General features: G+C 44.4%; 1 protein-coding gene across 2 annotated transcripts in view; it reads left to right on the forward strand.

Annotated features, from left to right (window-relative positions):
* The first annotated feature begins 3461 nt into the window (after positions 1–3461).
* Positions 3462–14417, forward strand: part of SUFU (SUFU negative regulator of hedgehog signaling) — an 88093-nt gene continuing 77137 nt past the window's right edge. For both annotated transcript variants that reach the window (XM_016219938.2, XM_016219939.2), the window contains exons 1-2: positions 3462–3643; positions 8066–8200. In XM_016219938.2, coding sequence (XP_016075424.2) covers positions 3462–3643; positions 8066–8200 — 317 coding nt within the window. The remainder of the gene's footprint in view (positions 3644–8065; positions 8201–14417) is intronic.

The following is a 14417-nucleotide window of genomic DNA, read 5'->3' on the forward strand; positions in this document are numbered from 1 at the left end:
CAACACATCATCTGTACACTGTATTGTGTGTTTCCCACCCCAAGTCAAGTCTAGGTCCATCACCATTTATCCCCTCTATACCCTCCTCCTCCCCCAGCAATCACCATACTGTTGTCTGCGTCCATGAGTTTTTTCTTTTTTGCTCAATCCCTACACACACACACACACACACACACACACACACACACCCCAACAGCTGTCAGCCTGCTCCCTATGAGCCTATCTCTATTTTACTTGTTGGTTCATTTTGTTCATTAGATTCCACGTATGAGTAAAATCATATGGTACTTGTCTTTCGCTGGCTGACTTATTTCTCTTAGGACTCGCCAGGTCCATCCATGCTGTCACAAAGGATAAGATTTCCTTCGTTTTTACTGTCTAGTAGTATTCAATTGTGCAGATGTACCACAGTTTTTATATCCACTCATCTACTGATGGATGCTTGGGCTGCTTCCAAATCTTGGCTATTGTAAATAAGGCTGCAGTGAACATAGGGGTGCACATATTCTTTCGAATTAGTGCTTTGGGTTTCTTTGGATAAAGTCCAGATGTAGAATCACTAGGTCATAAGGCAATTCCATTTTTAATTTTTGAGGCAACTTCATACTGCTTTTCACAGTAGCTGCACCAATCTGCCTTCCCACCAACAGTGCACAAGGGTTCTTTTTTGTCCATGTTCTGGCCAACACTTGTTTGTTGATTTATTGATGATAGCTATTCTGACAGGTGTGAGGTGATATTGTGGTGTTCTGTTTTTTTAATCCTCACTCTAGGACATGCTTAGAGAAAGTAAGGGGGGAGAGAGAGAAAGAAGAAAGAAAGAAAGAAAAAGAAAGAAAGAAAGAAAGAAAGAAAGAAAGAAAGAAAGAAAGAAAGAAAGAAAGAAAGAAAGAAAGAAAGGAGAAGGAAGGAAGGAAGGAAGGAAGGAAGGAAGGAAGGAAGGAAGGAAGGAAGGAAGGAAGGAAGGAAGGAAGATGTGTTGCCTTCCCTACACTCCCTGACTGGGGATCAAACCCACTACCCAGATATGTGCCCTGATTGGGATTCAAACTGGCAACCTTTTGGTGTATGGGACAATGCTCAACCAACTGAACCATTCCGGCCAGGTTCATTGTGGTTTTAATTTACCTTTTTTCTGATGATTAGTGATATTGAGCAGTTTTTCATATGTCTATCAGCCATCTGGATGTCCTCTTTGGAGAAGTGTTTATTCAGGTCCTTTGCCCATTTTTTAATTGGATTGTTCATTTTTTTGATGTTAAGTTTTAAAAGTTCTTTATAAATTTTGGATATTAACCCCTTATCAGATGTATCGACAAATACATTCTCTCATTCAGTGGGTTGTCTTTTCATTTTGTCGATGGTTTGCTGGACAAAACCTTTTTAGTTTGATGTAGTCCCATTTATTTATTTTTTCTTCTGTTTCAAAGGGGATGCAGATCGATGGTTGTGTTGCATGCTTGGATCTGTAATCCCTTGTAGGGATTCACAGTGCATGCTGAAGTACTTGTCTGTAGTTTGCTTTGGATTGGTCAGTAATTTGTGGGTGTTTGGACTTTATAGATCAGTCCTGCCACTCCCCACCACTTCTCCTGGTCAAATAAGTTACTATGCTCTTATTTGGGTCTGTAAGACATTAATAATACCTATCGCCATCACACTCTAATAAAAAAAATTTAATACACACATGGGGAAGGACATATTCCCAGAACAAAGGAAAATAATTTAAATTGCATAAAATTTGCCTTTTAGGAAAAGTACATTTTCTTTGCTTCTTTTCATTTTTTCCTGGAGAGGAGTCAACTTTGCAACAGGCTAACATTTGTCTGAAGACCGGCATTTGGAACAACTGGTAAAGAATTGACATTGATAAGTGAGAATATAGAGGGGAAGAGAGGGTATGTGTCAGTGCTTTCAAATCAGCTCAGTGCATTTTTCTCTAGATTATTTTCTCCCCGATTCAAGTTGCAGGAACCCTTTTAGTCAATAGCACTGGTAGTCAGGACTCCCTTCTATCCCTGTCTCTTGGAATTTCTTTAAGATCATTGAGTGGAAGACATTACTTTTTGAAAAGTTATTGTAAATAGGAAAATAATTCCCAACCCAGTGCCTTAGGAATGAAAAATTCTCCCAGTTAAGAGTGTCAAGGTAATGGGGAATAACAGGGAATACCAAATAATGAATACTGGTGTTCCTCAAGGCTGTCTGCATACCTCTGCCTAGGACACAACAAAGAAGAGACTGTCATCACTAAAGACATTGATTAAATAATTATCTGTCTGGCCTGCGTGGCTCTCCGGTTGCGCATCTACCTATCCAGGAGATCAGGGTTCAATTCCTGGTCAGGGCACATGCCTGGTTTGCCGGCTGATCCCCAGCAGGAGGCCTGCAGGAGGTAGCTTATCAAGGACTCTCATCATTGATGTTTCTATCTCTCTCTCCCTTCCTCTCTCTGTAGTCAATAAAAACATTTTAAAATAATAATATTGTTGTTTTTAATAATTATCGTCTTTATTATTATTATTTTTTATCCTCACCCAAGGATATTTTTTCCATTGCTTTTCAGAGAGAGTGGGAAGGAGGGAGAGAGCGAGCGACAAACATCCAAGTGAGAGAGACACACAGGTGAGCTGCCTCCCGCACATATCGGGAGAGGAGCCTGCAGCAGAGGTAGGTGCCCTTGGCCTGAATCCAACCTTTCAGTCCCCCGGCCCACGCTCTAACCAATGAGCCAAACCAGCTAGGGCAGAAATAATGATCATTTAAAAAATTGATCCTAGTTTACCTAATTCTTGTTACTTTCCGACAGAACTCCAAAATAGGTATTCCGACATATGACCCCTGAATTTGACGGTGTGTCAGTCAATAACTGTCAATGGACATTCAAAGACATAGGAAACATTCTGAATTATAGTCTATTAAAACTAATGCCGCATGGACGAATGAATCAACCCATTGCCAGATTTATTTTTAAGTAAATATGGTTTGCGTGTCAGCAAACCTGTGACAAGTCCATTGTCGGCGAACTTTCCAGTGGTTTCGCGGGACCCTAGCACCTCAGAAGGATGCTTACACATCTCCGTTTAAACCTGGGTTCCTCCTAACACTAGGGGGAGGCCAAGAGCTTTGGGACGCCTCCACCACAAGGAGAGGGAGGCGGAACCTATTGCCAAGGCACGCCATTTATGTGACTGGCACAGACTTTAGCCAATGGAATCCGGGGTAGGGCGCGCCGGTGCCCCGCCCCCTTGAGCGGCCCGCGGCCCCCGAGGCACCCTCTGGCCCGCTCCGCAGCCGCGACGGCCTGGGCGGACGGTTCGCCGTGCGCAGGCGCGGATCTTAGACCCCGCTGCAGCCCCCTACGCCTGGGGGAGTTGCACCTACGGGGTCCGCCCGCTGGCGCGTCAGTGCTCTCCCGCTCGTCCGCCCTCCCGGGTCCTCCCAGCGCCCTACGCGCCGGGATGGCGGAGCTGCGGCCTAGCGGCGCCCCCGGCCCCACTGCGCCCCCGGCCCCTGGCCCTACTGCCCCGCCGGCCTTCGCCTCACTCTTCCCCCCGGGACTGCACGCCATCTACGGAGAGTGCCGCCGCCTTTACCCTGACCAGCCGAATCCACTCCAGGTTACGGCTATCGTCAAGTACTGGTATGCCCTGGGCCGCGAGGAGACCGACGCGGCGGGCTGGGAAGAGTTTAAGCACCCGGGGCGAAGTATTTTGCAGGAGAGGAGGAGGAAAAGGAGAATGGTTAAAGCACTCGAAAGGAGGGCTTCCTGCTGCGAGGGAAGGAGTTAAGGCTCAAGTTGGGAATGGGGACAAAGGGGTTAACGAAGACTGTGGGTAGCGAAGGGTTAAGGAGGGTTGGGAGGTTGAAGGGTTAACTGGGATTAAGAGAATCGAGTGAATTGGGATCGATAGGAGCGGGGGAACTGTAAACGTGGTGAAAGGAGGGGGCGCCTGTAGGGGGTCATTAGTGGGCGAGGGGAAGCCAGGAGGGGGGTGCGGCTGAACTGGGACGGGGGAGGCGAGGCGGGGCTGGGGAGCGTTTTGAGAGGGCTTTGGAGGAGCGCGACTTGGAGGAGCTTCGAGGGCAAGAGACTGCACTGGGTAGAGGCGGGTCTGGGGACCCGGGCTCCGCTTTGGGTTAGGAGGGGAGCAAGTTGTGAGTGTTGCGCTTGTGAAGTGATGAGGGGATGGATCACCTTTTTGATACTTTCCTAATGCACTCAGACATCATATCAGTGCAATGCTTTTGTGTTGGAAGTTTCACCAAACAACTTTTCCTGATAAACTTTCTGCTTACTCTGCACAGTTCTCTTCATGCAGAGCTTTCTCTAGTTTTGCAGCTGCTTTGCTTTAAGACATTGGCTAGAACAGAGGCAGGGTCAGGGAGATCCATGGGTTGGCTGAGGATTGAAGGGGACCACAGTAAATATTGAAGACCTGGGACTTGGACAGGGTGGAAAGAAGGCAGTGCAATGTTGAGGAGCTTCCTGGCCACAAGCTTCAGGATTTAGGCAGCAGTTCTCAGGGAAGCTGAGAGTAACCCTCAAGTATCTCTGTGAAGGATCAGACCTGTTTACAGATGGGCTGTCCGTGGGGTAGGAATGGTCTTTTCTAGTTTCCCATTCTTGTTTGCATCCTGTTTCATCCTGCAGCCTCTGGGCAAAACTGGTGTTACGGGGACTGTGGAAAAGAAAGAACCTATTTTCGTGGTCTTCCTGGACCAAAAGTTGACTGAGGAATTGGTTGAATCTGTCCAGAACCACTTTCTTGCAGGCACTGTGTTAGATGACCCCTTCACTGAATCCTGAAAGACTGTTCAGGCAGCTGCTTGGGGTGTGGCCAAAGGGGCAGGCAGACTTGAATGGGGAAGTGAGTGGATGTCTTTTCTGGTTACCTCTCCCTTTAGGACTGAGTCTTTCTCCTCCAGGACAATGTTTTATTTCCTCCAGAAATGGCAGGACCTAGGCTCTATGGGACTGAGACCAGCTCCTTGTGTGGACGGGAGCATGTGAAGAGGCTGACACTGTGGAGGACCAGCCACCTGCTCCTTAGGGAGGGCCATGGGGAGCAGTCTGGTAGCCAGGAGGTGTGGCCAGTTGTACAATTCTCTCGGGCAAGCAAGCTATTCTTTGGTTGAGAGGAGTTTGTGAAGAGAGCTTCTGAGTGAAAAGCAGCTCTTGATAACTTAATCTCCATTCTAATTGCACCTCTATATTTAAATATGTATTGTGATGAACTCTATTGGATTGTGTCATGAGAAAAGTGGGCCTGGCTCTGCCATGCTGTTTGTTCAGGCCTCATTTGAGTGTAAGGAGAAATTTCTACACAGACTTGGGCACCTGTTTTTGTTACCAAGCGGCCATGAAGAATAGAGTTGTGTGTAAAAGGTATTGAAGCACAGGCAAAGGAAGACTAGTTTGGGCAACTTTTTTTTCTTTCTGCTGCAAGCTTGTTAACCAGGCAGGACTTATTTCAGAGATGGACTATCATGTAATGACAAATAAAGGCAATTGTACAGAACTCTTTGAAATTAGTAATGTTTTCTATATGCAGAAAAATATAAGAGGGAACACCTGAGAAACTAGTCCTTTCTAAGATTTGGAGGACTTTGCATGATTAAGACCCCAAAATTAATTCATCAGTGTCCCTCACATTTGGGATTCCACAAGGCCTCTTCAGTTCTCATAGCAGGATGACTCACCGAGGCTGCCTGGGTCTCACTGTGGCCCAATATACCTTGAGATTCCTTTTCTTGCGACAGAAGGGTGGCTCTTTGGCTAGTGGACACCCTGGTCAGTAAGGACACGCTGGCCGAAAGCTGAGTTTAAGTGAGCAGGGATCAGAAGCAGAGAGGCAGAACCTATGCTCTGGGGCCACTCCATTCTTGCAGCTTCCCTGGGGAGTGAAGTCAGGTGTTCAAGAAATTAAACTGAGGGATGCTCTGGGTCCTTGGATAACATCTTTTTCTAAGTGCAAAATATGAAAATTTTCTACATACTCATCTGCTTCCCATCAGGTTTCTGAGTAAGTAGAACAGAACTCTCTGTGCTCAGGGATGAGGTTTATTTGGTCTAACTTTTGGTCATTCCCTGGAGTTGGAGTTTTAAGGTAAAGTCTCTCTCCTTGATGCAGTACTTCCTGGGAGACTTTGCTAGAAAGAGGGTTGCGGTGGAGTGGCAGATGTAGCACAGAACGGTGGATGCAATTTTGCTGCTTGTTGCTGGGTGGACCAAGGCTGAAGGAGGGGCAGGACTGGGAATTTGCAGCAGGGCACTGGAACAGACATGGAGCCTGTAGTCACTCCCATCTATTCGTGGGCTCTGCAGCTATCATGGGGTCCTTTCAGAGAGAGCTACCCTTTTCTTTCCTCCTTTCCCTGACAAGCTTTCCTAAATCCAACTGGTTGTGGAATTAGTCAAATGATTTGGCAAAATCTGAGTTGAGGAAAGACATGGAGATTTGTCCCTTTTCCTAACCCACTCAGTTGAGATTCTAAGCTATTTGTAGTGACTTTCTTACAAGCTCTGTAAATAACTTAGCATTTCCTAGCAGAGAATAAGGATTTTTACAAAAGCAAATAATATCCTGGCAAAGAGGATGAAACCAGACCTACTGGTTTTAAATAGTGTTTTAATTGCATGGTGCTGGCATGCTTGCTGGGATCACATGTAACATGCCTTTTATTTGGTTGTTAGTGTTTCTTTAGCATACGATCCCAACTGCAAAGTGCACTCCATCAATGTCCCAGGAGCAGCAAAGTTTTTGCAGTCTGTGGAACAGTCAGATGTCCGAGGCAGCTCAAATGCAGTGTTTGTGGGCTAAATGCAGACTTCCTTCCTTCCACTGATGGTTTCCATTTCGTCTGTTTCTCAAGTCTACCAGTTTCCCTATCCATTCTGAAGAAAAGCAGGATTTAAAAATATATATATTTATTGATTTCAGAGAGAGGAAGGGAGAGAGACAGAAACATCAATGATGAGAGAGTCATTGATCGGCTGCCTTCTGCATGCCAGGGACTGGGGATTGAGCCTGCAACCCGGGCATGTGCCCTGACCGGGAATCGAATCCCGATTGCCTGGATCCTAGGTCAACGCTCAACTGCTGAGCCACGCCAGCCAGGCAGCAAGATTTTTTTTTAAAGAGCACTAATTACTAAAGGGAGCCCTTATTGAATTAAATCCTCAGAGTGAGGTAATGACTGAATGTCTTCCTCAACTACCTTTCTGTTGGAAGTATGCGGGAAGCTTAATGTGGTTCTCAGACGCCCCAAATAATTCAATGTTCCAGCTCTACCTTTGAGATGAGGGCACATGCCTAGATTGTGGGTTTGATCTCCAGCCCCAGTCAGGGCATGTGTGGGAGGCAACTGATCGATGTTTCTCTCTCACATTGATGTCTCTCTCTCTATCCCTCTTCCCCTCTCCCCCTTCCCCTCTTTCTAGAAATCAATGAAAAATGTTCTCAGAGTAAGGATTAAAAAAAACAAAACACCAGCTTTGGTCTGTGGGGTGTGGGCATGGGTCTGGAGGCATTGGGTTTGTTTAGAGCAAACTTTAATTAACATAAGGTACAATATAGTCTTTCAGGAATTAGCTGTCTAAGAGGCAAGAGCAGAGCTGAGCCTCTGCTTCTAGGAACAGTACCCATTGCGGATGCTCAGGATGGTCTGTCAACAGGGGCCAATTGGATTGACTGATATACCTCTTGCCTTGAAGCATGTTTACAGGCACTATGGAAGAGAGAAGATCCCTGCCAGTCTCATTTGGGATTGGTAATTTGAAACAGGAGGAAGCAAAAGGGGCACCCATCCAGTCTGTTTTATTTTTAAAGAGGTCCTAACTCTTGGGGATAGGAGAAGGGAGTCTGTCATGTTTGTGGAATTGGGCAGCCTCTAGCCACTTACCCCTTGGTCTTACCCCAGAGAAGTGTGGCCTCTTTTTAGTTACCTTTCACCCCAGGGTCTTCCAGTTTGGGGCTCTTTAGGTTTATGAGACAGAGTCCCTTAGCGTCACACGGTCTGTTTTCAGGCTCACACTGACACCCCTGTGTTTTGTCTTTTGCAGGTTGGGCGGCCCAGACCCCTTGGACTATGTTAGCATGTACAGGAATGTGGGGAGCCCTTCTGCCAACATCCCCGAGCACTGGCACTACATCAGCTTCGGCCTGAGCGATCTCTATGGTGATAGCAGAGTCCATGAGTGAGTGTGTGCCACTTGTTCATCCTTCACCTGCCTGTTCCTTAGCCTTGAGCCTTTTGTTCCTGAGGTTTTTCCTGAGCAGGGATGATGATGTCATAGTCCTTTGGGCTTGGCACTTCTCAGGTAGAATCTCTGGGTTTCTGTCCTCTGCCTGTATCTACTTGTGCCAGCGTGGTCCCGGTCAGCACTTGAGCTCTGCTTATCTGGTGCAGGAAAGTATCGATGGTGAACAAGAGTTCTAAAACCATCGGGCTTTCCCACGCCTGCTCTGGTGTTTGAGCTCAGAGGATAGGAAGCATAGCTATGACCCAGAACTTGTGCTGATGCTTTTAAGTCCACTCCCCCCTTCACTATCTTATTATGAAAAATGTTAAGCATAAAGCAAAGTTGAAAGAATTTTTAAATGAACACTCATATACCTGCTACCTAGATTCTACCATTGACATTTTACTCTACTTGCTTTATCACGAATTTATCCACCTCTGTAGCCATCTCTGTTTTTCCGTCCATCTACTTCCTCTTAACCTGCAGTTATCTGTGCTTAGATTAGCCATAGTACATTTTTAATCCTGGCCTGTCTTCCATTTGCTGCCCTGTATACTTCTAAATCCTACTTGCCTCTCTTATTTCCCTCTATAATCACCAAATTTAAACATTAAGTTGAACATAATCAACTTAGTATTAAATCAGTTAAAACAAAAACAGTAATAAAAATAAAAAGTAGCATTTATTAAGCATTGATTATGAGCCAGTCATTCTTCTGGTCACTTTATATGTACATATATTGACTATTTTTGCCACACCTGTATAATGCTGGCATAGGTACTGACGTTTGCACCATAACTTGCTTAAGGTCCCTCAGCTTGGACGTGGTGGAACTAGTTACTCTGACACAGGCAGTCTGGCTCCAGAGTCCATACTCTTATGACTGTGCTCTATTGCCTCTTAAAACAATTATATCACTTACTCTAATAAGCTACTATCTATAATTTTGAAAAACATTTATTTCCATCTATATTCTTTTGAGGGAGGGATTCTTTTCAGTTTAAATGCTGTCTTTCCTCCATTATCATGGTTAATCAAGAGCTGATTTTATTTCTATTATCATATTCTCTTTTTTTTATTTTCATACTTTTTTTTGCCTCTTACACCATCTTTTTTAGTATCTTGGTGGTGACTGATTAGTGTGTATAGATTGAAAGAATAGCAGGGCAAAAAAGAAAGAATAGCAGGACTCGCCCTGGCTGGTTTGGCTCAGTGGTTGGAGGATCGACCTGCAGACTGATGGGTCCCAGGTTCGGTTCCAGCCAAGGGCACGTACCTTGGTTATGGGTTTGATCCCCAGCCCCAGTCGGGGTGCGGGAGGCAACCAGTCGATGTGTCTCTCTCACATTGATTGTTTTTTTCTCTCTCTCTCCCCGCCTTCCACTCTCTCTGAAAAGCAATGGTAAAAATATCCTCAGGTGAGGGTTTAAAAAAAAAAAAAAAAAAAAAAGAATAGCGGGACTCTTTATGCCTCAGTATAAGAGGCTGATTCTGGAGATGATGATATGATGAAGAAGAAGATGATAATAGTCTTTTTTTTCCCATTGTTTTACTTCTTACTATGTTTCATATGTGTCAAATGCTTTACAATTTTATCAGGTTCTTTAGTTATCTCCATTTTATGGATGAAGAAGCTAAGTTCTTGAGGAGTTAAATGAATTGCCTAAAATCATACATCTAAGCTGTAAAAGTTAGGATTGAATTGAGCTTTGAGCCCACAGTCTGAGCTCTTAACCATTAGGCTATACCACTTCTCTGATCATAGGCCCAACCCAACTTCCTCTTTTCTCTTGTTAAGCTCAGAGGCCCAGGCCTCATCTCCTCACTCGGTACAAGTTAGGAGCAGTGCCTGGACCTGCCTTTGCAGCCTTCTAAATGGATCCATTGCAATGTCAGCAGAAGGCTTTGGGAACAGGGAATTAATCTTGCCTGCATGGGGACCCTGCAGTACAGTATTAATAATGGAGATAGAATAGCAAACAGATGCGGGGAGTAAAGGGACTGTGCTGAATTTAAATTTATATTCTTAATAAGAACCTGCAGAGGGTATTTAGTGCAGCTAACCTATACCTTTTTGTTGACAGATTTATAATACTTAAAAGAATGCCATTTCCTGTGTGGCTTAAATATTCTTACAGTCTCCCTACTTATCAGGTAGGGATCCAAGGACCAAAATGACATGAAGAACATAATTGAGAAAGCTCCATATTTCAGAAGAGGCAAGCTCAATTTGAAAGAGGGTCTTCCTTACTGTTTTCCCTAGTTTAACAGAACCCTTGTATATATGTGTCATTTCTAAATTTCTAAAGCACTTTGATATTCATGTCATTTATGACAATAATGAGACCTTCATTGAGCTTTCACCTCACCACTCAAACCTAGTGTTTTCTGATATTACGTCCTTCCACTAGAAGGACATGGGTGGAATGTACTTGGATATTTACCCAGTTCTGGTCTGTATTGCAGAGGTTGAAAGTACCTTTGGTGCAGCCGGGTGTGGCTCAGTGGTTGAGCATCAACCTAGGATCCAGGAGATCGAGGTTCGATTCCTGGTCAGGGCACATGCCTGGGCTGCGGGCTCGATCCCCAATGACTCTCTCATCGTTGATGTTTCTGTCTCTCTCTCCTTCTCCTTTCCTCTCTCTGAAATCAGTAAAGATATATTTAAAAAAAAACCACAAAAAACAAAGACTTTCTTCAAAAAAAAAGAAAGAAAAAAAAGAAAGTACCTTTGTAATTGGCCTTGTGCTGGTATGACTGGTCTCTTCTCAATCCTGGTAAGTTTCTTGAAGAAAAGTTTGCTTTTTCCAAATATTTCATGTGGTGAGGCCTCTTTGAGACAGATTCATGGATTCTTATTTAATTCATTGCTTGAAGCTGAGATCAGAAAGGTGAGTGTTGCATCTTCTAGGATAAGTGCTAAGAGGTGTTAAATTAGAATTATGGCAAGTAAATTTCTGGCAACTTCTTTTTCCACTGTCTTTTTTTTTTTTTTTTTAAAGGGTTTCTGATTTCACCAATTTAGTGAAGGCAGCATTTTTTTTTTTTTTTTTAATATATCTTTATTGATTTCAGAGAGAGGAAAGGAGAGGGAGAGAGAGAGAGACAGAAACATCAATGATGAGAGAGTCATTCATCAAACCTGCAGCCTGGGCATGTGCCCTGACTGGGAATCGAACCCTGATTGCCTGGATCCCAGGTTGATGCTCAACTGCTGAGCCACGCCCAGCCGGGCTCCACTGTCTTTTGTCTCCTCATTCAGTGAAAAGAGGCCAGAAATATTGATTCATTTATTCATCAAGCACCTATTTTATAACAGACACAGAATATCATAATAGATGTGTTGGGAATATAAGCCAAGACATAACTCCTGTCTCGAGCTCATGTTCTTGAGGGGAAATAAGCTTAAAGAGATGGTTATAGTACTGAGTAATAAATGCTACAGGCCATGGATGCAGAACATGTTCTGGGAGCAGAGAGGAGCGAGTGACTGTTCGTCAGGCTGCTGGGTCAGAAGAAGCTCCAGGGAGGTGAAGTTTGAGAGGAATCTTGTAAGAAGAGGGCTAGGGTGAGATCTGTGCCTAACACTGTAGGACACCAACATTCACTTTTAGTACTGAGAGAGGCTTTAAAATCTTTTTTTTTTTTAAATATATCTTTATTGATTTCAGAGAGAGGAAAGGAGAGGGAGACAGATAGAAACATCAATGATGAGAGAGTCATTGGAGATAGAGCCCTCAACCCGGGCATGTGCCTGGACTGGGAATCGAACCCCGATCGCCTGGATCCTAGGTTGACGCTCAACTGCTGAGCCACGGCCGGCTGGGATAAAATCTTCTAGCCCTGTGTTTCCAAAACTTCTAGTGCTGCCTGCATAATTTCTGCCACCTATAGCATATTATCTACTGTGAGTTCTCTTTAAATTAATCCTCCTGCCCGGCCGGGCGTGGCTCAGAGGTTGAGCATCGACCTGGGATCCAGGTGATCGGGGTTCAATTTCCGGTCAGGGCACATGCCCGGGCCGTGGGCTCGATCAATGACTCTGTCATCATTGATGTTTCTATCTCTCTTCCCCCCTCTCCTTTCCTCTCTCTCGGAAATCAATAAAGCTATATTAAAAATAAATAAATAAATTAATTAATTAATTAATTAACCCTCCTTTAAAAAACTGATATAAATTTTTAAAAGTTAAATCACTATCATATATGGAAACCAATATCACTTGCTGTAATTTAAAGGTAATTATGGACATAAAGTAATAACAAAGCAATGTTATTAAATTTTAGCTTAATACTGTTGTGTGTCAAAGAAGATTCTAAGCCCGAGGACACCTTTCTCTTTGTTTAAGAGATTAGTAAGAAGTATGAGAAAGGCATTAAAAAGATATGCTAGCACCAAATAGAACCTGACCCTAGACATGATTAGAAAAACTGAAAGAGAATTTAAAAGGGAACTTTTTTTGTAAGTATGATTCAGTGTTATTGTCATAGATAAATAGGAAACACTGATCTAGCCCATCTCCCTTAATTGTAATTGAGGAAAGCCCAGCAGCCTTCCAAAGGCCATAGAGCAAATTAACGAGAGCAGCAGGATCTCCTGCATTCCTGCTGTTCTATGCTCTCACTTATGATTGGGGAGAAAGGAGTGTATGGAGCACTGTTTGTCTTTAAGATGATAATATGAGCAAACTTTTTTAGTTTTTACCATATTCCAGGTTAGTGCTAAGTTCTTAATATAAATTTATCATATTATGTTATCCTCAAAGTAATTCTGTGACATAAGGAATGCTTATTATCTCTTGTTTATAGATACAGAAATTTAAGCCTTAGAGAACTTACTGCACAGGTGGTAAATTAGAGGCCAGGTCTAGTGACCCCGAAGCCTATATATTTTTTTTAATCCTCACCTGAGGATATGTTTTTATTGATTTTTAAAAGAGAGAGAGAGAGAAACATTGATGTGAGAAACATCGGTAGGCTGCTGACCGTGGATTGAACCCACAGCCTTTTTGGTGTATGGGTTGACGCACCAACCAACCGAGCCACCTAGCCAAGTCCCAAAGCGTGTATTCTTAGCCACTGTGCTGTATTGCCTTTCTATTTTAATTAGTCCACAGTATTTATTAAAATGCCTTTTGGATACCTCCGCCCTTTAAGATCTTTCCTTCTCAGACATCTGTAATACTTTCAACAATAAAGATAAATTAAAAAAAAAAATCTTCTTACAGCTTGTTGAGGATAGGGACAAGCAGAAGCCTAGGGTTTCCCTGCATTTCTTCTTGCCTCCGGCAGGCTTGCTTTGGGGGCAGGAGGGGAGCCCCATCCTAGTAGCGCTAAAAAGGGTGAAGAGTAAACTGATTGGATGAGCCCCGGGATGGCCAGTTCCATCCAAATTTTTCCCCTATTTACATTCACGAAAGGAAACAGGACAAGAGAGCACTTGTTTGAACTAAAAGGTTGTTAAGAGGCTGTTTCTGAAGTCGGAGAGATGGAACAAGTTCCAGCCTGGGGCAGCCACAGGGGAGAATTTGGTGCTTTTCTACGAACCCTAAGGCTACTCCCAACTGACTTCAGCAGCAGAGACTGTCTTGTTGCTCTTGCCTGGACTTGGGAGGTGTGAGACAGCTGAGCGTCAGCTGCCAAGTGCTTGTCGGAAGCCTGCAGCTCTGGCTCTTCCTTTGTGGCCAGGCAGCTGTGGACTGGAATGTAGGGATTTGTGGGGCTGTGCAAGAGGTGGCTCTCTGTGAGGATTTTGGGCTGCCCGTGGTGCTGCCAGCAGCCCTGGCTGGACCCATACTACACCAGGCCTAACCACTATGTGAGCAGCTGGCTAAGTGTTTGTGATCTCAGGCAGACTTCCCTGATGAGATTCCGCTGGGCAGGTCATCTGCTGTACATGCCGGGCTGGTTCCAAAGACAGCCTCTGTGTGGTGTTGGCCCAAAGGGTGGCAGCTCCACAGGGGAGAGCCCACACCACCTCTACTGCATCATCAGTGTGGGCTCTCTCCAACAAACGCTGGCTTCTCGGCAGGTATGTCCATGGAGTTTGGGGCTGGAACTGCTGGTGACTGGTTTTCTGTGGCCGCCTCTGCTGGGTTGGTGGAGAAACTACTTTTCTCTCCAGGTCCGTTTCAGCCATGCTCTGCATGGAATGAGTTATTTATTAAAACACT

Source organism: Miniopterus natalensis, chromosome 14 (assembly GCF_054644295.1).
Source record: "Miniopterus natalensis isolate mMinNat1 chromosome 14, mMinNat1.hap1, whole genome shotgun sequence".
Taxonomy (NCBI): Eukaryota; Metazoa; Chordata; class Mammalia; order Chiroptera; family Miniopteridae; genus Miniopterus; species Miniopterus natalensis.